At 45.7% G+C, this 21,158-nt stretch overlaps 1 protein-coding gene and 1 long non-coding RNA gene across 4 annotated transcripts in view; one reads left to right on the top strand and one right to left on the bottom strand.

The window, feature by feature from the left end:
- Window positions 1-21,158, bottom strand: part of SCML4 (Scm polycomb group protein like 4) — a 120,886-nt gene that overhangs the window by 3,494 nt on the left and 96,234 nt on the right. For all 3 annotated transcript variants that reach the window (XM_025383206.1, XM_025383205.1, XM_025383207.1), the window contains 2 exons: window positions 13,720-14,010; window positions 2,207-2,352 (listed from right to left, as the gene is read on the bottom strand). In XM_025383206.1, coding sequence (XP_025238991.1) covers window positions 2,207-2,352; window positions 13,720-14,010 — 437 coding nt within the window. The remainder of the gene's footprint in view (window positions 1-2,206; window positions 2,353-13,719; window positions 14,011-21,158) is intronic.
- On the top strand, window positions 693-8,063 carry LOC112623040. The gene is made up of 2 exons (XR_003119077.1): window positions 693-1,325; window positions 7,470-8,063. It is a non-coding gene; the product is annotated as an uncharacterized LOC112623040 (long non-coding RNA).

Raw genomic sequence — 21,158 nt, forward strand, 5'->3', positions numbered from 1 at the left:
GCAAGAAGTGTCATCCATTAGACACTGAAACTAGAGGGTCTTTCCATTCCAAACCTCCCCCTATTGCCCTAATTTCTCATTTCTTTTCTTGGTAGGCCCACCTACCTTTAGCTGATGACAAAACTACTCATTCCACCCAATGGAGGATTTCAGATGTGTTTAGCCCTGTCTGTTCCACTAGACAGAATACACTAAAGAATGCACCTGCTTCATCTCAGGGTTCAGCACAAAGAACTACTAAGGGGATGAACCAGTCCTTTGCGGTTTGGTCCCAGTGCTGCTGCCACTGGTCATTGAAAATGGTCACCCTCCAGAATGCATGCTGAGTTCATGAACCTAGCAAGGCTGGGCTTCCATGGTCACCTTTAGTGCTATTTTCAGGTCACTGGAGACAAAGGGTAGAAATTTGAGGTGCTCAGGCGGGGAGAAGAGACATAGTTACAGGACTCATGTAACGGTGCCAGGGTCACCAGCCCTCTCATTCATCTGCCCAGCCAACCAGTATTGATGGAGCACCCACTCTGTGTCACTCACTCTCCATGTCTTTGACAACACGGCAGTGGGCAAGGCTTACCTGTGGGCCGCTCCCAGGAGCCTCATTTTCTACTGTCTTTTATTTCCCTCGCCTCCTGGACTCCCACTGTCTCCTCTCACCCTGGAAGACAGCCAGACTCCCCCTGCCCAAATCTGTCCAAGCATAACCCACTCTGTGGTTCCTGGTCTCAAGGCCCCATTGTTAGGTGAGGCCAACATATGCCTAATAAAAGACGAGTGCTGAGTTAGATGAGAATCCTCCTCAGATCGGAGAGCATGATTTCTATGACAGAATCACCAAATAAAGTGAGAAACAGGAAACAAAAATAATGGTCACGGCGGAAGGCGGAATAATGCTCCTTCCCCGCCATGCACGATGTCTGGATTCTAGTCCCCAAACCTGTGAATGTCAAGTTAGACGGCAAAGGGGAATTAAGGTTGCAGGTGGGATTAAGCTTGCTAATCCGCTGACTTTAAAGTAGGGAGATTATCCCGGATTATGGGGCCGGGTGGGTGGGGAGGGGGCGGCTGTGTAATCACAAAACTCTTTAAACGTGGAAGAGGACATCAGCAGCGACAACCAGGGATGGCAGCCCGAGCAGCCAAACAGGCCTCAGCTTGATGTTACAGGCTTTAAAGATGATGGCAGGGGGACGGGAGCCAAGGACTGGTGGTGGATCTAGAAGCCGGAAAAGACAACCAAGCGGATTCTCCTAGAACCTCCAGAAGGAAAGGTAGCCTTGCTGGCTGAGCCCAGTGAGACCCATGCCAGGCTCCTGAACCCCAGAGCGGTTAGACAGAGAAGGTGGATTGTGTGAGGCCACTATGCTGGTGGTAATCTGTTACAGCACGATACAAAATGAGTACAGAGCCAGGCGCGGCGGCTCACGCCTGTCATCCCAGCACTTTGGGATGAGACCAGCCTGGCCAATATGGTGAAACCCTGTCTCGACTAAAAATACACATATTAGCCGGGCATGGTGGCGGGCGCCTGTAATCCCAGCTACTTGGGAGGCTGAGGCGCAAGAATTGCTTGAACTGGGGAGGCAGAGGCTGCAGTGAGCCAAGATTGAGATCTCACCACTGCATTCCGGCCTGAGTGACAGAGTGAGACTCCGTCTCAAACAAAAACAAAATGAGTATAGTAAGCCTAGCAGGTAAATTACTGATTCTTATCTTTAAAAAAAAAATTACCATCTCTCTATATTTTAGCATATCTCAAAATCCTCATAAAGCTCTCTGCTCAGTGAAGGCTGTCTGAGCCAGGAACCGTGCTGAATACCTTTTGTGCATTTTCTTATTTAATGCTTGAAGTGGTTTAGGAACAGGCACTACTGCGGTTTGCCTGGTATGTCGTAGGTGTGCTGTCAATATTTGTTGTATGCACAGACGGCTGGATGGGCAGGAAGCAGGCACTCCTGATGAAGGCCAACATGAGAGAACAGATGGGGCAAATATTCCTTTAAAAACAAATTAAGTGGTCGTTCTGCTCTGAGGAGCCTGTGGTTGTACCTGTCCCTCTCATCTCTGGCTCCCTTGAGGGTGCCCCTAGGGCTTAGTTTAGAGCTCCCCCTACACCTCCCCTGGCAGCATCCCGCCGCTCCCTGAACCTCACTCTCCTTCCATGCCTGCTCCCCCAATCCCCCCAAGGTCAAACCCACCACTCGCATACGTGCTTTCTGAAGAGCTCCACGTGAGGCCCCAGAGCCTGCGGGTCGGCGTCCTTCACAAACCACACCACGTCCTCCACAGTCCAGGCGGAGGGGTTCCTGCTCCGTGGCCGCCTGGCATCCTGCACATCCTGAGAAGGGCTTGAGGCTGGATGGGGTACATAGAGGGAGACTGTGAGCCAGTGGGACAGGGCCAGGCACCTACCTGGTGCTGCCTGCCCCCACCTAGCCTGGAAGGGGGTCTTCAGTGCCCATGAGTCCAAGGAGCTGACCCAAGTGACCTCCTGTCACAGGGAAAGACTGTGAGTGGCAGCTCTATCAGCAGCCCAGAGCACGGAAGGCCACTCCTAGATACATTACCCTCCCCATCTATGCCAAAGCTCGCTGCTCTCCCAGGAGAAGCAGCGCGAGACAGTGGATTCCCTTCAATAGGCTAGAATTCCCACCCGAGTTGAAGTTTTCAAGACTCTCCCGCTCAGTTCTCTCTCAGCGGGCCCAGGGCCTCCTGAGCCTGGGTACCTGGTGACCAGGGCAAGTGTGCTAAGATGAGTGTCCAGATGAGCCTCATCACATCAGTGACGCCAGTGACTTGGGGTCCTTTCTGCCTCCTTGGCCTTCACACTGAGATGATAGAGGCATGGCAGAATTGAGGTAGCTTTTGGTTCTCATTCACGGTCTCTGCAGAATGCAAGTCTGCGGCAGCATCCTCAGAGCCATCCCTGGTCACACATGCAGAAAGAGGATGTCCCCTCACTCACTGCCTCAGGTACGCACCGAGTCCTTGCATGGCCCTCTGGGGCTGTCAGAGCATTTGCCTGGGTCTCCCCCGCTGCCCTGCGAACTCCCTGACCACAAAGGGCCTAACCTGTGCCTGGTCCATAGCTGGTCCCTGGGAAATGGTTGCATAGGGTATTTCCCATGCAGCAGGTGAAAAGGCTCAGGGCAGTGAAGGAGGAAGAGAGCAATGAATTCAATGGCTGGCAATACTTACGGGTTGATTTTTGTGTGTGTATGTCCCAAACTAATTAATCCTCTTTCCCTACAGCCAGCTCCTCTTCCTATCTCCCCCATTTGGGGAACCTACCTCTTCCTCCTCCCCTTTTTGTGCTTCCCACATTTAATTATTCTGAAGCTCTTGGGAGAATGCCTCTGATGCTGGTGTCCTCTCTTCCAACCCTGCTATCCCAGTCCCAGAGCCTGCCACCTAACCCCCTGCCATGGGTTCCTAATGGGTATTTTTGGGCCATGCCCTGTTCTTCCTACTGCCTACAACTACCACTGCCTCATGTTCTCCCTAAGACCCATCTCTCCATGGGTCCCCCTTACCAACACACTGAGTCCTCATTCTACCTCAAGGTCAAGGGCTCTCTTGGTCTTAATAATATTTTTCTTTCTTAATGGAGGGGGAGAAGAGCTTTGGTGCCAGAGAGACCTAGGGACAGATCCTGGAGTTGCCGCTTGCTGGTGATTGGACCAGGATGTAGCTCATGTGTGAAATGGCCGTGCTTTCTACCTGGAGGGGCAGGTGTGAGGACAGAGATGGGATACTGCCCTGCCCCGAGTCTGACCTATGTCAAGTGCTCCACCAAGGGCAGGAGCCTCCCTCCCTTCCCCACAGCCCTCATCTCCTGTGCACCACCTGTCTGTCTGGGTACGCTTGTTGTGACCGACCGGATGTCTCCCCAGCTTCCTTCCTCTGCCTGTGGCTGGTGCTTTGGCTTCAACCTAGAAGGCATTTACCCTTCTCCTTCCCACTCATGTTCCACCTGATGCCTTCATGAACAGAAATGTTCTGTACTTCCTGCAGCCTGCACATCACCTTCCTACCCCTTTATTTTATTGTATTTTATTTATTTATTTTTTGAGACAGAGTTTCACTCTTGTTGCCTAGGCTGGAGTGCAGTGGCGCGATCTCTGCTCACTACAACCTCCACCTCCCGGGTTCAAGCGATTCTCCTGCCTCAGCCTCCCGAGGAGCTGAGATTAGAGGCGCCCACCACCACCCCCAGCTAATTCCTGTATTTTAGTGGAGACAGGGTTTCACCGTGTCGGTCAGGCTGGCTGGGAACTCCTGACCTCAGGTGATCCACCCATCTTGGCCTCCCAAAGTGCTGGGATTATAGGTGTGAGCCACAGCACCCAGCCTCCTACCCCTTTATTCCTACATCTTTATTTGTTCATCTGTCTCTTAATGTGCTTTCACATTCCGCTTTGTAGTACAATTATTTATGAACTTCTCTATAACCTCTAGTTAGATTTTAATTTCCTAAGGATTCCTCCCACTCACTCCACAAACATTGACTGAGCACCTTCTCTGTACCAGGTGCTGGGTGAAGTGTTTGGTGAAAAATACAAATGTGATCCTCTCATGACAGGGGTTATAATCATTGACTCCTCCATGGCTCAGAGTACATATACAGTCATGTGCCGCCTAAGGACGGTGGTCCCATAAGATGATAATGATTCTAGTTCCTATTACCTAGTGATTTGTGCTACAATTTCCTATAGTATTCAGTACAGTAATATGCTGTACAGGTTTGTAGCCTAAAAGCAATAGGCTATGCCACACTGCCTAGGTGTATAGTAGACTATACCATCTAGGTTTGTGCAAGTACAACCTATGATTTTCACACAACATCGAAATCACCTAAGGATGCATTTCCCAGAATGTATCCCATTGAGTGATGCATGACTGTGTTTATAAATATGGGCTTGATAAATGTGAGATGAATCAATATACTCTGTAGACACAGTCTAGGTAACTTACACAAAAGCCCGTGTGTGTAATCTTTACTTGTATTTTAAGGCTGGAAAAAAGTCAAAGCTCTGAACAATGAAGCAGCTTTCCTACAGAATTCTAGTTAGAAGTTGAGAAGCCTTCACTTGATTTCCCTTCTTTAGATCTCAGGGCACAGTGGCTTTCTGCTGTCTCTGTCTCCTTCCTCTTTCTAATGTGCCTGAGACGTGCATGCTGCTCCATTAGCACTGAGGAAAATACAGCATCACATTTCTGCGTCTGTCCTAAACACATAATGGTTTGGCTGAGAACTGGATTGACTTTGAGATTTTCCCTGCCTCTTCCTTGTGGGACCTGGAAGGGTCCCATAAGGTGGTTTGGCACGGGGCATTTTTCTGGGAATCTGTTAATGCGCCCTGGAGCCATCTGAATGCTGATCCATGCTTATTAAAGATGATTTCACTCCATTTAAAGACATCTGCACTCAACATGGGGACGAGGAATCACGGAAATCACACTGCCTTTGGATCCCGCCCCATCAGAACATCGGCGTTAATCAGGGTGATAATAGATGCTCTGATTACAAAGGCTGGAAGTCTTCAGTGCCAAGAATAATTTTAGAGTGATCAGAGCAGAGGTCAAATCTAATTTCCTGCATTTGACAGGAAGGGGAGGAAAACCCAGACCAATTAACAGGATCATTCACAGGAACCTACAGTCCTTTGAGCTAGGTCAGGGACCTCCAAAAACAGTGTTGAAGGGCTGAGCCAGGTGGCTGGTTTGTCGTTAAGGAGGAGGCTCTCGGGGCAATTGCTGTGGAAGGAAAGAGATAACTGAGATGGCAAAGTGGGCTCTGTTCCTGGTACCTGGTGCTTGCTGTGGGCACTTTTCACTTTTCCAGGATGGAGCGGAGGCAGCAGGGGCCTGGCTCGGGCGTGTTTCTTAGGGGACCTTTTAGTCATACAAGACAGAGGGCAGCAGGCATCCTAAGTCACACCTTGGGAGCTGCTCCTGATCCAAAGCACATAGATTTGCTTTAGAAAGGAAGACAAATGGAACTTTCCAGTGGCAGGTTTGCAGAGCCTCACAGTGGTCTGTGCTCACAAAAATGATAAATACACTAGCCACTCCCTCTCCAGCTGTGGTGAAGGTGTCAGGAAGACAGACGGGTGGAGCCTGCTGCAGCTGGGGCAGGCAGATGTGATAGGTCAACAGTAAGACATGATGGATGTGGAAAAGTCTTGCTCCTAAGCAGACAGAGCATGCTAAGAAGTACTGGCCAGACAACTTGGTGAGCAGGCAGAGTTCTCTAACCAGGAGGACATTATGCTTGGTCTTGTCATTCCCTGGGGGCTGCCAGAGGCATGTGAAAAGTGAAACTCAGTTATGAATGGATTAAATATGCTTGTTTCTAAAGCTGAACTCACCTTTACCAGAGCTAGGATGACTATGAGTCAGTGTTTCAAAGCAATCCCGATTTTCACAGCACAGGTACTTGCATACTCTCTGTGAATCTCCCTCTGCCTTACACATGCCCGTGAGCACATCCATACGTACGTAATTTCCTTTCACTCATTCATAACTCAGGAGAAACTCTTTAGCTAACGACAGAGTCATGTGGAGGAGCGGAATGAGCAGTGAGCTGGGAGTCAGAAATCCCTGCCACCCACCAGCCATGTGATCAACCCTCTGCTTCTCTGCTGTAAAATAAAAGGGCTTGATCTCTAAGCCCCTGCCAGCCCCTTATGATGCTGTGTAACCCCTCCCACCTCAGGCTGTTCACACGAAGGGAGTCACCTCCTCCCACAGCTGAAGGCTGCATGAGTGTGTCTACATGCAAAACACAAGTGCAGCCATGGCCAGGCGTCCTGTCCCTCCCGGGCTCTGATCATTCTCTACGGACCTCATTGTCTTCATCTATAAGTTGTGAATATTATTTTTTGCTTCTTAAGAATATTTTAAGAATCAAGAGAATGTGGCTCAGGGCTAGAGCCTGACCTTAAGAATCTCAAAGACAGGAAGGTCATTGTCTCCGACAGGACCCCTGTGTCCTCAGGCTGCCTGTGAGCTGCCCAGGCCCTCTTGGTTTCTGGCAGCTGCAGCTGGGTTGGGAGGGCCGGGGTTGGTGAGGGGCAGGGGAGGGGGATCTGTTCTCAGCATCTCCAAGTGACCTGCTCCCGCTAGACGCTTCCTTTCTAGATACAATGCCATATCAAATGTGTGAGGTGCCCAGGCTAGCCCACAATTATGGCAAAATTACGTGGCTTGAAACAGTGCTGTTTTTCATTATTTCTATCTGTTGCCCAGGCTGGAGTGTAGTAGGGTGATCTCGGCTCACTGCAACCTCTGCCTCCCAGGTCCAAGTGATTCTCCTGCCTCAGCCTCCCGAGTAGCTGGGATTATAGGCAAGCGCCACTCACTCTATCTAGAATTTTCAAGATGCCATGAGGTGAGAGAGATGAGAGGGAAGAGAGCCCACCCAATCCTTAGAGTTTAATCAGATTTTTCTTTTAATGATTTGAGACCAGCTGGCCTGCCTGTGTGAGGAGGGAGCATGTCTGTAGAAACAAGGAGAGACTGTGGGCTTGAAGCCAAGCTGAGCTGAGCTAGATTCCTTCTTGGCCACCAGAAGACACTGTGACCTCCTGGCAAGCACTGTGACCTTTGCTGGGAAGCCTCCAGCTACCCCTCCTCCCCACTGATCCTCCCTGGTTGTCTTTCCTCCTGCTTATTCCAGCCAGCTCCACTGTCCCTTCTCTGGGGAGCCGTTCCTGACTCCTAAGGGTGGGCTCAGCCCCTCCCTCCCCATCTGATTCTCCCACAGCATCCACACTTTTCCCTGACAGCAACCATCACAACTGTAATGACATGTGTGTACTAATTTGTTGACATTTGTCTCCCTGGAGTTGCAAACCCTCAGAGAACAGGGCCGGTGTCCGTCTTATTCACAGCTGTCCTCAGATGTGAGAAGAGCCCCTGGCACACTGTGCCCAGGAAGTCTCTGCTGGCTGGGACCAACCAAACCCTGAATCTTAGTTGCCTCCTCTATAAAACACCTTGCTGAGCTGTTGCAAGGATTAAATGGCATAATGTTGTAAAGCATTAAACAGGATTACTCATTAGGTCGTTACTGTTCTTCTTATGATGATGATGTCATTCCATAAGTGGTCAGCAGATTTGTTTTCCTAAATCCCAGGGCCACCAGCTCGCTCCTCTGTTCAGAAATGCCTGGTTTACAGTTACTGCAGAGCAAAGTCCCATCTGCTTGACATGGATCCCAAACTTCCCAGCATGGTTTCCCTGGTGTCCCTGCACAAACCCTTTTTTTTTTTTTTTTTTTTTAGATGAAGTCTCGCTCTGTCACCCAGGCTGGAGTGCAGTGGCGTGATCTCGGCTCCTTGCAACCTCCACCTCCCGGGTTCAAGTGATTCTCGAGCCTCAGCCTCCCGAGTAGCTGGGATTACCTTCATGTGACACCACACTCAGCTAATTTTTGTATTTTTAGTCGGGACAGTTTTCACCATGTTGACCGGGTTGGTCTTGAACTCCTGACCTCAGACGATCCACCCACCTCTGCCTCCCAAGGTGCTGGGATTACAGGTGTGAGCCACTGCACCCAGCCCCTGCACAAACTCTTTAATTAATCAGCTCTCGCCATGCTTTTGTCCACTTCACCTCCTCACATAGAATGCTGTTTTCATTCTTCTTTTTCTAGCTAAATTGTCTCCATCCCTCACCCAATGCCAGGCCCTATCAAATAAAAATCCAACCACAGGAAGCATCTGGGTTGTAATAGCAATCTCAGATTGACTTCATTTCTTGATTCTGAATCTTGGACCTAGTTGTGGTTGGGAATTCTACAGTGTGTCTTGTTAAATGCCCAAGTCAGGAAGCTTTTGTTATCCAAAACCTCTTTATAGCTCTTGGTGATTATATCTTGGATGAGAGACAAGGAAGAGCTCTCAAACTTTCACCAGAGCGTCAGCAGACACCAGGAAAATGTGCCCTGTGAACAAATCCCCTCGGAGCCCACTGGCAGCGGAGACAGATGTGATAGATCACGACTGCAGGGAGCTAAAGGTAAGTACCGCCAGAGAGAGAAGGCCGAGGAGTTTGTCATGTCATCAGTGCCCACCCTTCTGCCTGCAGCCTCATGCAGTTTTCTGGCTTCTGTGGTTTTAAACCATTTTGATTAGTACCACGGGGAAAAGGCCATTTCTAAGTCTCTTCCATGGTTTATGACTTGGAGCAAACTCTCTTAAAGAGGTATGGTTTTTTGGTGACAACTGCTTTTACTTGGGATGGAACTTCAGAGCAATATTGAACAGTCATTTGGGTGGGACGGTGGGGTGTGGGGGGGATCCACAATGGGCACCAGGCTGACAGCTAGGTGAGAAATGGGTGAGGACGCTGGTGGTTTCTCTCCCACTTTAACATCCTGCCACTCAAGTCAGCACGGTTTTTATCTCCATCGTTTCCAAACATTTTTAGCTGTACAAATTTTGTTTAAGCAAAGCACATATAGAACCCCACCCTGCAAATGTGAAAAGGCCCTGCTTCAAGAGAGGGAGGGCACCTGGAATCCTGTCTGCTCTTGTTCCATCTTCTCCATCTCTTAGAACCTTGAAAGTCATCAGGCACGATTTGAAAACCCCTGGGGTTGTTTTGAAAGACACAAGCTTTGAAGACCATTGAAGTCAGATCCTGGCTCAGCACTTGATTTCCCTTCTCTTGAACCTCTTTTTCTTTTCCTTTAAATCAAATATACCAATATCTTTTTATAAATATTAAATCCTAAACATATAACTTATAATAAACCATGAACAATGTATGGAAAGTGTCTGGCCCCCTTGAGTGTAGGTGTTCAATAAATAACAGTTTGATACAGGCCTCAAACAAGCCCCCTTTGCCGGGGCTGTGGGGGGTTCAAATATGAATAAGAGACTTCACAAAGCTGAGGGTCTGTTCCCTTCTCCAGGACACGTTAGAGTAAGAACTATAGATGAGGAAACAAAGTGCCGTGGGAGGGAAAAGGAGGGAGTGAGCATTTCTGATCCGACTTCCCATTGCCTACTCGGCGTTATTTTGCACTTCTTCCTCTGTAATAGCAGCCCTAATTTCCATCTGGAATCACAGTTGCTGGGAATGAAAACCACATTTCCCAGCATCCCTTGCAGCAAGTGGCCATGTGACTAAATTTTGGTCAATGAAATGTAAGCAAAAATGGAAACCTCTTTCAGAGACACTGGTGCTTATCCTTCCTTCCGTCTTCTCCCCACTCACTTCCTCTGTCTCACTGCTGAGAATGTGCCTGTCTGACTGGCTGTTTCTGGTACCTGCAGTTGTATTTAGCACCCTGAAGAAGGCACTGGTTAAAAGGAATCCTTGGGGAATTAAAGTGTTAATAGATGTACAAAGGATGAATAATTTCATTTTTCTTCAATGTATCACAAAGCCTCAACAGTGAACTTTAACTGATACATCATGTAGCAGGTTTTCTCCAAAGAGGTTAGGTGGCTTTGTGATTTTAAACATCCCACAGTCCCATGGTGGGGGTCCTGCTGATTATGGACAACTGGATTTCAGGGTCTCAGGCAAAGTTCCCTCTAATATTTCTTTTTTTTTTTTTTTTTTTGAGACAGAGTCTAGCTCTGTTACCCAGGCTAGAGTGCAGTGGTACAATCTCTGCTCACTACAACCTCCATCTCCCAGGTTCAAGTGATTCTCTTGCCTCAGCCTCCGAAGTAGCTGGTATTACAGGCAGGCACCACCACGCCCGGCTCATTTTTGTATATTTAGTAGAGACGGGGTTTCACCATGTTGGTCAGGCTGGTCTCGAACTCCTGACCTCAAGTGATCCGCCCACCTTGGCCTCCCAAAGTGGTGGGATTACAGGCATGAGCCACCATGCCTGGCTGGTTCTAATACCTCTAAGTTATTAAAAAGACAGCCAGTATTCAGGGTACAGTTATTGATGTTCTTGGGATGAAAGGCAGCAGGCACTGGTGGACTCTGTTTCTCTGATCTCATCCCAGACCCTGAGAGGCAGAAGGGTCTGAGCTAGGGGGCCTCTCCTGGGGTGTAACTAGGCTCCAGCAGAGAGGGCCTTCTCAGAGCTAGAGCCTGAGGAAGGGTCTGGGCTGCCCCTCGGCCAGCTGTCTGGCAAGATTACTCAGACTGTCAGGGCCTGATTCCAGGATGATATGAGTTAGCTCTGTGTCCCCATCCAAATCTCACCTTGAATTGTAATAATCCCCATGTGTCAAGGGTGGAGCCAGGTGGAGATAATTGAATCACGGTGTCGGTTTCCCCCATACTGTTCCTGTGGTAGTGAGTAAGTCTCATGACATCTGATAGTCTTATAAAGGGGAGTTCCCCTGCACAAGCCCTCTTACCTGTCACCATGTAAGACTTGACTTTGCTCCTCCTTGCCTTCTGCCATGATTGTGAGGCCTCCCCAGCCATGTGGAACTATGAGTCCATTAAACCTCTTTCCTTTACAAATTACCCAGTCTCAGGTATGTCTTTATTAGCAGCATGAGAACAGACTCATACACAGGAGAACAAAGGGCTGGGATGGGGATGAAAGTAAAGGACAGGAGGACATCCTAGGGCTCAACTGGAAGGAGGCATGAGGGGCTGGGGAAGGGAACTATGCTGAGGCCATCTGAAGAGCCCTGGATTCCCTGGCCCTGGATCACCAGTTGGACTGAACAGGGCAGACTGTTGTCGAGTGAGTGATAGAAGTTCTCTCCAACCACATCATGCCTCCCTCTTACTGCTGGAAATCCTGCATGTAAGACATAGGACTGAAATTGTACCAACGTGCGTGGGAGAGAGTAAATATCCCCTTTTTAAAAAGTGGGACACTCTGGGATTATGAGTCAATTCAATCAGCATGGTGTCCTGTGATCACCACCCTGAGAAAAGGGGAATTGGGCTGAGGAGAAGAGGATGAGAGAAAGAGACATTTAAATGCCAGAGGGACATAAGGATGAGTGTTTTGACAAGACAAGGGGACACCATGAGGGCACAGACATGATGCATGTTTATTGAACACCTACCACATGCCAGATATTCTGCTAACACTGGGGACAAACCTATGAAATCAAGGCTGCCCCTGGTTTACTTTACAGTGTTGGTTTGTGCCAGATCATGTCCCTTTCTCTTGTTCTTAGGAATCAGATGGAACAATGTTGCTCTCCTTTGGAAAACAGGGCTCTGCTCACTTAATCTGCCTGGCTTATGGTCCTGTGTGATAGTGTTGGAAAGTAGCCTGCAGGGCATCTCTACATTTGGCAAGAGCTGCTGTGGAGACAGAATCTGTGCTCTACCCCTCAACAGCTCTCCAGCAAGGGACCCCTTCTCACCTCTCCATCCTTGGCCAGGGGAAGCTGGTCAGGGCCATGCTCATCTGGGTTGGATGAGGCTCTTGGAAGGGAATGTGTGGAGGGTCTTGAATCATACAAAATGGCTCATGTGTGCGGCTTGTTGGGGTCACTGGTGGAAGGGTCCTGGGTTCAGGGGAGAAATGTGGCTTGCCACAGAAGACAGAGCCTGCCCACTGAGGTGCCCACAGGGTGGCAAGATGAAGACTCCCAGACTCCTTGGCCTGGGGCCTTCTTTCTTCAGCAGTTCTCAGCTGTGGAGCTGATGGGCTGTGATCTGTTAAGGGATGTGTTAAAAAGATCTATGCCGTAACTACTAGCATTTATTGAGCTCTTATTACAACCTAGTCCTCATACTAAATGCATGTATGAACTCATTTAATCCTCCCAACAATCCCATGAGGCAGGTGCTGCCATTATTATTGTTGCAATTTTATAGGTGAGAAAACCAAAGCACAGGTAAGTTAAGACTTGCAAAAGGTAGGCAGGAAGCAGCAGATCCAGCATCTCAGCCCTGGCTGTCTGGCTGAAGTCCCAGTGATTATCTACTATATTCTATGGCCTTTATGCACTATCAAAATACTGAAGCTTGAAAATTATTTTTTAAAACATCAATCAGAAGGGCCTTCAAGCTATTACTTTAATCCTTTATCCCTCATAGTGCTTCTGTAGATTGCAGTCCAACAAGCTTTCTTTAGTGGACAAGACAGACGTGGCATTACAACCAGCATTGGGGGAATTCTGCCTACCTCTGCGTCTAACCACGTATTTGTATCCTGAAAGTGACACCTGCTATGCAAGAGACAATTCTTTACCAAGGTCTGGTTCTCCTTTTTCCTGGGCAGAGCTAACCTACAGCTCCCAGAGTCCCTTATAGTTAAGTGTGGCAAAATGACCAGCTTTTGCCAATGAGATGTGAGTGGAAGTAATGAGCATCACTCTCAGACTGCAGGGAAGCGCCTGTGCCTTCTCCATCCCTTCTTTCCCTTTCTAGTCCCCAAATGCATCGGGCCTGAAGGCTGTAGAGGGTGGCAGAGCCACAAAATAGATGGAGCCTGTGTCCCTAAATTGAGATGCATCCATGAATCAGGAACATTTGCCTTTGGCTCTTGAACAAAAATTTCTATGGTATTTGAGCCTGTGTACATTTTGGAGTCTCTGTATCCTGTGGCCTAGCCTACCCTAATACATGGTTTTCTTTGCTTATCAAAGGTTGAGTTTGGCTGTTTTTGAGAACCTCAAGAATCCATGAAAGGGCCTGTGGAAATTTCTGATCTCCCAGCAGTCCTGTGTTTAAACAGCCACACTCCCCGTTCCCCAGGTGCTGTGCTCCCCGCGTGAGGGCAAGGGATGTTGTGTCAGCGGGAATCTGATGCATGCATTACATTACCACATCTGTTTCCTTCAAGAGAGGTTGCATTTCTCTTGGGACTGGAGCCTGCGGGCCTCAGCCCAGGTGCCGAGGGGCCACCAGAAGACATGGGGCTGGTGCGGGGACCACCAGCTGTGGCAGCAGGACCTCCCCCAAGGTGGCTGTCTCCAGAGTTCTGCCTCTTGCAGTACAGCGAGGAGGAGGGGGGCAAGGAGCCCCTGTGGTTAAAGGTGGAGGCGGAGGGGTCCATACCGTAGCGGTTCATGCCCACAGGGTTCACCAGGTACTCTTCAGTGGTGACTGTCTTGGCTAAGCAAGAAGACAGTACAGAGAAGCAGATATCAGAGAGCAGTTCAGGAAGCTACCAGACCATCCGTCTTGGCAAACCCTGCCCTGCCAACACAGTCCCCAGTATGTGTGAGGATGGAGAGAGGAGAAATTAATCCCACAACATAATTCCAAATAGCATACCTATCAGCAGGCTGAGAGCTGCCTCGCCCACAGGGGCATATTGTATTAGGAATTAGGAGGTGTGCTCCTCCATGCTTAGAGGAAAATTGATATTTTGGCCATTGATGACTTAAGAATAAGCCCAAATCGGGCCAGGTATGGTGGCTCCCACCTGTAATCCCTAAACTTTGGGAGGCCGAGGCAGGTGGATCACCTGAGGTTAGGAGTTCAAGACCAGTCTGGCCAACATGATGAAACTCTGTCTCTATTAAAAATACAAAAAATTAGCCAGATGTGGTGGCAGGCACCTGTAATCCCAGCTACTCGGGAGGCTGAGGCAGGAGAATCGCTTGAACCTGGGAGGCGGAGCTTGCAGAGCAAAACTCCACCTCAAAAAAAGAAAAAAGAAAAGAATAAGCCCAGATCAAAGACCTTCTTCCACAGTGGCTCTGCCCTCACAGTCTCTGCTGGCTTCTCAGAACCTCCCTGTACTCCCCGCTCTTGCTCGCCCACCAGCACAGCCCCCCTCACCTGGCGCAGGACTCCTGGGAGAGATCAAGCAAGAGTCACAATGTTCCAGAGTCAGGAGAGACGACTGTGTGGCCTGGGTGGTGGCCCAGGTGCCACGGTGCTTTCTCCCCACACCTTTAGTCCTGATACACATGAGGGCGGCTGTCCTCCTCCACGGCTAACAAGCAGCGATGCAAGTGTCGATCTGGACAGCCCCTCAATCCTCCCCAAGCCCTTCACAGGAGTGCTAAAGAGCCAAGCTAGAGTGCAGCGGGGGAGAGGACTTAGAAAGTCTGCCAACCTCATCATCAGTGCCTCTTAGGTAAACCAGGACTTACCGTTTTTTTTTGTTTGTTTGTTTGTTTTTTGTGAGATGGAGTTTCAATCAATCAGTCTGTCACCCAGGCTGGAGTGCAGTGGTGTGATCTCAGCTCACTGTAACCACCACCTCTCGGGTTTAAGTGATTTTCCTGCTTCAGACTCCCAAGAGTAGCTGGAACCACCATGCCCGGCTAATTTTTATATTTTTAGTAGAGACGGGGTTTCACCATTTTGGCCAGGCTGGTCTCGAACTCCTGACTTCAAGTGATCCATCTGCCTCGGCCTCCCAAAGTGCTGGGATTACAGTCCTATACTTTTAAATCTCATCACTGAGCCTGTTGAACTCCCTGTGAGCTATACCTGTGGCCGAATGGTGGGTTTTTTGTTTGTTTTATTATTTTTACACGGAGTTTTTTTTGGGGGGGTGGGGGAAGTCCAGAGAAATTATGGTGATAGAAAGAAGGAAACTATTCTAGTCCCTCCCACCAGGACAAGATCATGTCTACCTATCCCCAGCAATAATTATCTGTATATTAGACACCATCAAAACAGATCTTGGTATGCCCAAAGAAAATGCAATCAGCAACAAAACAAAACAAAACAAAACAACAGCAACAAAAACCAATGGATCCTCCATGATTGGCAATGAAAAACAAACTTGAGGCCACAAGATCAGATGCCTTCTCCATGCATGGATTCTTCCATAATGTAGGTATTGAAGATTAAGACTTGATTTTATTAGGGGAGCTAGCAGATCTTCTCCTAGTTGGGGATGGATGTGGAGCTTGACTGGAAATAAAAGTCTTTGCAGATGGGATACAGCTAAAGTAGTGGTTAGAGGTAAATTTAGAGCTGTAAATTCTTCTGTTAAAGGAAGAAAGATCTCAAATGAATAGCCTAATCTATCATAAGACACTGGAAAAAAAAAACTTAAAGCAAAGAAGGAAATAAAGATTTGAGCAAAAATTAATTCAATAGAGAATTTTAAAAAACAATAGAAGAAATCAATAAAACCAAAAGCTCGTTCTTTGGAAAAAGAATCCACAAAATTGCAAGGCTTTAGCTAGACTGACAAAAAATAAAAATAAAAAATAAAGAAGGAAAGAGAGAGGATTCAAATTACTAGAATCATAAATGAAAACCTGAAATTACTACCAACCTTACAGAAATTGAAAAAGATTAAGATGGATGCTCTTTGCTTACAATAGGGTTATATCCCAACAAATTTATCATAAGTTAAAAATATCATAAGTTGAAAATGCATTTAGCATACCTAATCTACCACACATTATAGCTTAGCCTAGCTGACCTCAAACATGCTCAGAACACTTACATTAGCCCACAGTTGGACAAAATCATCTAACACAAAGCCAATTTTACGATAAAGTATTGAATATCTCATGTAATTTACTGAATACTTACTGAAAGTGAAAAACAGAATTGTTGTATAGATACTTGAAGTATGGTTTTCACTGAATGTGTATCACTTTCACACCATTGTAAAGTGAAAAAAATCATTAAGTCAAATCATCTTAAGTAGGGAACCATCTGTTCTATAAACAATTTTATGCCAGTAAATTAGATAACTTAGATAAAATGAACAAACCACTAAAACTGACTCAAGAAGAAAAAGACAATCTGAGTAGACCTGTAAGAAGTAAAAGGATTGAATTAGTAATCAGAAAACTACCCACAAAGAAAGCCCAAGCCTGGATAACTTCATGGTTGAATTCCACCAAACATTTAAAGAAAAAATAATACTAATTCTTTACAAATTCTTCCAGAAAATAGAAGGGGGTGAAATACTTCACGACTTCTATGGCAAATACTTCTACGAAGACAGGATTACCCTTATACCAAAACCAGACAGACACATCATAAGAAAACTACAGACCAATATCTGTTATTCATATGAATGCAGAAATCCTCAACAAAAAACTGGCAAAACTGAACCCGGCAATGTATGAAAAGATATATACACCATGACCAATTAGGATTTATCCCAGGAATGCAAGCCTGATTTAACATTCAAAAATCAATTAATGTAATACACCATATGGATAGAATAATAAAACGGAGATCACACAATCATCTTAACAGATGCAGAAAACATTTGACAAAATCCAACACGCTTTTATGATAAAATCACTCAACCAACTAGGGATAGAAGGGAATTTCCTCAATCCGACAAAGGGCATCTGCAAAAAACCTATAGGTAACATCATGGCTAATGGTCAAAGACTGGATGCTGTCCCCCAAGATCAGGAACAAAAAGAGACGGTCCCTTCCAGCTACTTCTATTAACATTGTACTAGAGGTTCCAGCCAGTGCAGTTAGGTTAAGGAAAAGAAAAGCCATCTAGATTAGGAAGGAAGAAGTAAAACTATCTCTGATGTGTACGAAATCTTAAGGAATCCACTTAAAACACTGTTGGAACTAATAAATAGTTCAGCAAGGTTGAAGGATACAAGATCAATGTGCAAAAATCAATTGTATTTCTACACATTTGCAATTAACAATTAGAAAATAAAATTGAAAATAATTCCATTTGTAATAGTATGAAAAAGAATAAAATAAAATACTAAGGAATAACTTTAATAAAAGTTCAAACAAACTCTGAAAACTACAAAACATTGTTGAAAGAAATTAAAGAAGATATAACTAAATGGAAAAAAAAAATCTCATGTTCATAGATCAGAAGGCTTATTTTCAGGGTGGCAATTCCCCTCAAATTGATCTACAGATTCAGCACAACCCCGTCAGAATCTTCACTGATTTCTCTGTAGAAAATAACAAGCTAATTCCAGAACTCATATGGAATTGCAAGGGACACAGAATAGCCAAAGCCATCATGAAAAACAAAAACAAAGTAGAAGGCTCACACTTCCTGATTCCAAATTTAGTACAAAGCAACAATAATCAAGACAATGTGGGAGCTCATCATGTTAAATGAAATAAGCCAGGCACAGAAAGACAAATATCACATGTTCTCACCGATATGTGGGAGCTAAAAAAGTGGATCTCATGAAATAGGGAGTAGATTGGTGGTTACCAGAGGCCAGGAAGGGCAGAGGTCAGTGGGGATGAAGAGAAGTTGATTAAAGGTACAAATATATGGTTTTATAGAAGAAATAAGACCTAGAGTTTGAGAAATCACTTGAATGACTATAGTTTACAACAATCTATTAAACATTTCAAAATAGCTAGAAGAGAATAATTCAAATGGTTATACCATAAAGACAAATATTTAAGGCGATGGATGTCCCAGTACACTAATTTGATCTTTACAAATTATATGAATGTATCAAATGATCACATGTACCCTAAAATTACATACATCTATTATGCATTGATTTAAAAAATTGTTTTTAAAAAATAAAACCAATGCCATTGGAGAGGGAAAAAAGACAGTGTGGTTCTGGCATTTGGATAGGTATACAGATGAATGAAATGGAATTCAGAGTCCAGAAACAAATCCATGTGTATATGTTCAGCTGATTTCCACAAGTGTGCCAAGACCATTCAATGGAAGAAAGAAGTCTTTTCAGCAAATGGTGCTAGGACAACTGGATATCCACATGTAAAAGACTAAAGCAAAACCCTTACTCACACCATATATAAAAATTAACTCAAAATGAATAAAAAACATAAATTTAAGAGCAAAAACTATAAAACTCTTAGAAAGAAACATAGGGGGTAAATCTTTGTGACCTTGGATTTGGCAAAATATTCTTAGATTTGACACCAAAAGCACAAGCAATAAAATAATAAAATAAAATAAATTAGACTTCATCAAAATTAAAAACTTTTGCACTTTTGCACTGGGCACAGTGGATCATGCCTGTAATCCCAGCACTTTGGGAGGCAGAGGTGGGTGGATCACATGAAGAGTTCGACACCAGCTTGGCCAACATAGTGAAACCCCCTCTCTACTAAAAATACAAAAATTAGCTGGGCGTGGTGATGCGAGCCTGTAATCCCAGCTACTTGGGAGGCTGAGGCATGGGAATTGCTTGAACCTGGGGGGCAGAGGTTACAGTGAGCCAAGATCACACCACTGCACTCCAGCCTGGGCAGTGGAGCAAGACCCGGTCTCAAAACAAACAAACAAACAAACAAAAACACCATCAAGAAAGTGAAAAGACAACTCACAAATTGGGGGAAAATACCTGAAAATTATATACTTGATCAGGGACTTGTATATCTTGTAAAAGGGACTAGACTTACACAACCAACCTGTATAAGGGACTAGACTGTATTAAGAATTATTCTAGCTTGGATGGGTGCGGTGGCTCATGCCTCTAATACCAGCACTTTGGGAGGCTGACGCAGGTGGATCATGAGGTCAGGAGATCGAGACCATCCTGGCTAACACGGTGAAACCCTGTCTCTACTAAAAATACAAAAAATTAGCTGGGCGTGGTGGTGGGCACCTGTAGTCCCAGCTACTCAGGAGGCTGAGGCAGGAGAATGGCATGAACCCGGGAGGCGGAGCTTGCAGTGAGCCGAGATGGCGCCACTGCACTCCAGCATGGGCGACAGAGCAAGACTTCGTCTCAAAAAAATTAAAAAAAGAAGAATTATTCTAGTTCAATAAAAAGTAAAAAGACAACCTGATTTTAAAATGAAGGACTTGAATAAACATTTCTTTAAAAAGATATACAAATGGCCAGTAGGCACATGAGTTGAATCAAATCGAAACCACAATGAGTCACCACTTCACACCCACTAGGAAGGTGATAATCAAAGAGTCAGATAAGAAGTGTTGGTGATACCCTAGAGAAATTAGAACCCCCACACTCTGCTGGTGGGAATAGAAAATGGTGCAACCACTTTGGGAAACAGCCTGGTACTTCCTCAAATGCTTAAAGTAGAATTATCGTAAGAACCAGCAATTATAGTCCTAGGTATGTACTAAAAAGAAATGAAAACAAATGTCTACATAAAAGTCTGTACATGAGTGTTTACAGCAGCACTATTCATAATAGCTAAAAAGTGGAAGAAACTCAAGTGGCTTTCAACGAATGAATTTTTAAAATGTGTTATATCCATACAACAAAATATTATTTGTGCATGAAAAGGAATGAAGTACTGATTGATACCTGTTACAGTGTGAGTGGTCCTTGAAATACTATGAGAAGTAAAAGAATCCAGCCACAAAAGACCACATCAAATGATTCTATTTATATAAAATGTCCAGGAAAGGCAAATCTGTACAGACAGAAAGTAGATTCATGGTTGCTTAGGGATTGGGGTTGGGGTATGGAGGTGGGTGACAGCTAAAGGGTATGTGGGAGGTTTCTTTGAGGTGATAAAAGTATTCTACAATTGACTGTGCTGATAGCTGCACATAGCTATATACTAAAAGTCACCAAATGGGACCTTAAATGGTGGATTGTATGATATACGAATTATATCTCAATAAAGATTTTTCTAAAAAAAGACATTTGCAGAAGTTCAGTGCTTTTCAGATGAGGCTATGAACATATTCTCAAGAATTATATGCAGTCAGGTGTAACAAACACCACATTGGCCACCAGGACACACATAACCTAAGCAGCCGAAGGGTATGCATGCCCTGTGCCGAATGCTGTGCCGCTAATGAAGTGCTGCGAGATGTCTTCAGGATGCTGGAATGCTACATCTTTGCCTTGATGGCCTCACTGCATCTCCTCCCTCTGGGTCAGAAGCCATCAGAAGGCAGATTCTAAAAAGGAGCTGGCTATGGAGCTATATACTAGGCTGCCTTCTGAATGGAGTGAGGGAAAGGAAAACTCACGTGTTCTGAGCATCGACTTTCTACTATCTACAGTCTAAAGCCAGCAAGCAGTGAGGCCGCCATTACATTCCTTTCGTTGGAAAGTTCTCATAGTCTGGGATACCAATCCTTTTTGTGTCCCACATGTCAGGTGCTTTGGTATATGTGAGGAAGCTACATGCAGTATCTGGCATGATGCCTGGAATAGAGGAAGTGCTTGATAAATATTTATTGAGTAAACATTTGAGCCAATGTTAGCTGTAAGGCTGCCGTTACACAGAAGACTCATTAAAATTGGTATTATAAAGAGCTTACATATAAATTCTTTATGTAGATTTGTGATAAACAATGAAAAAAGATTTAACAAAAACAGTATCCTGTTTATGAAACACTTTAAGTCTAAATTAAATATGTCTAC

Source organism: Theropithecus gelada, chromosome 4 (genome assembly GCF_003255815.1).
Source record: "Theropithecus gelada isolate Dixy chromosome 4, Tgel_1.0, whole genome shotgun sequence".
NCBI classification, from domain to species: Eukaryota; Metazoa; Chordata; class Mammalia; order Primates; family Cercopithecidae; genus Theropithecus; species Theropithecus gelada.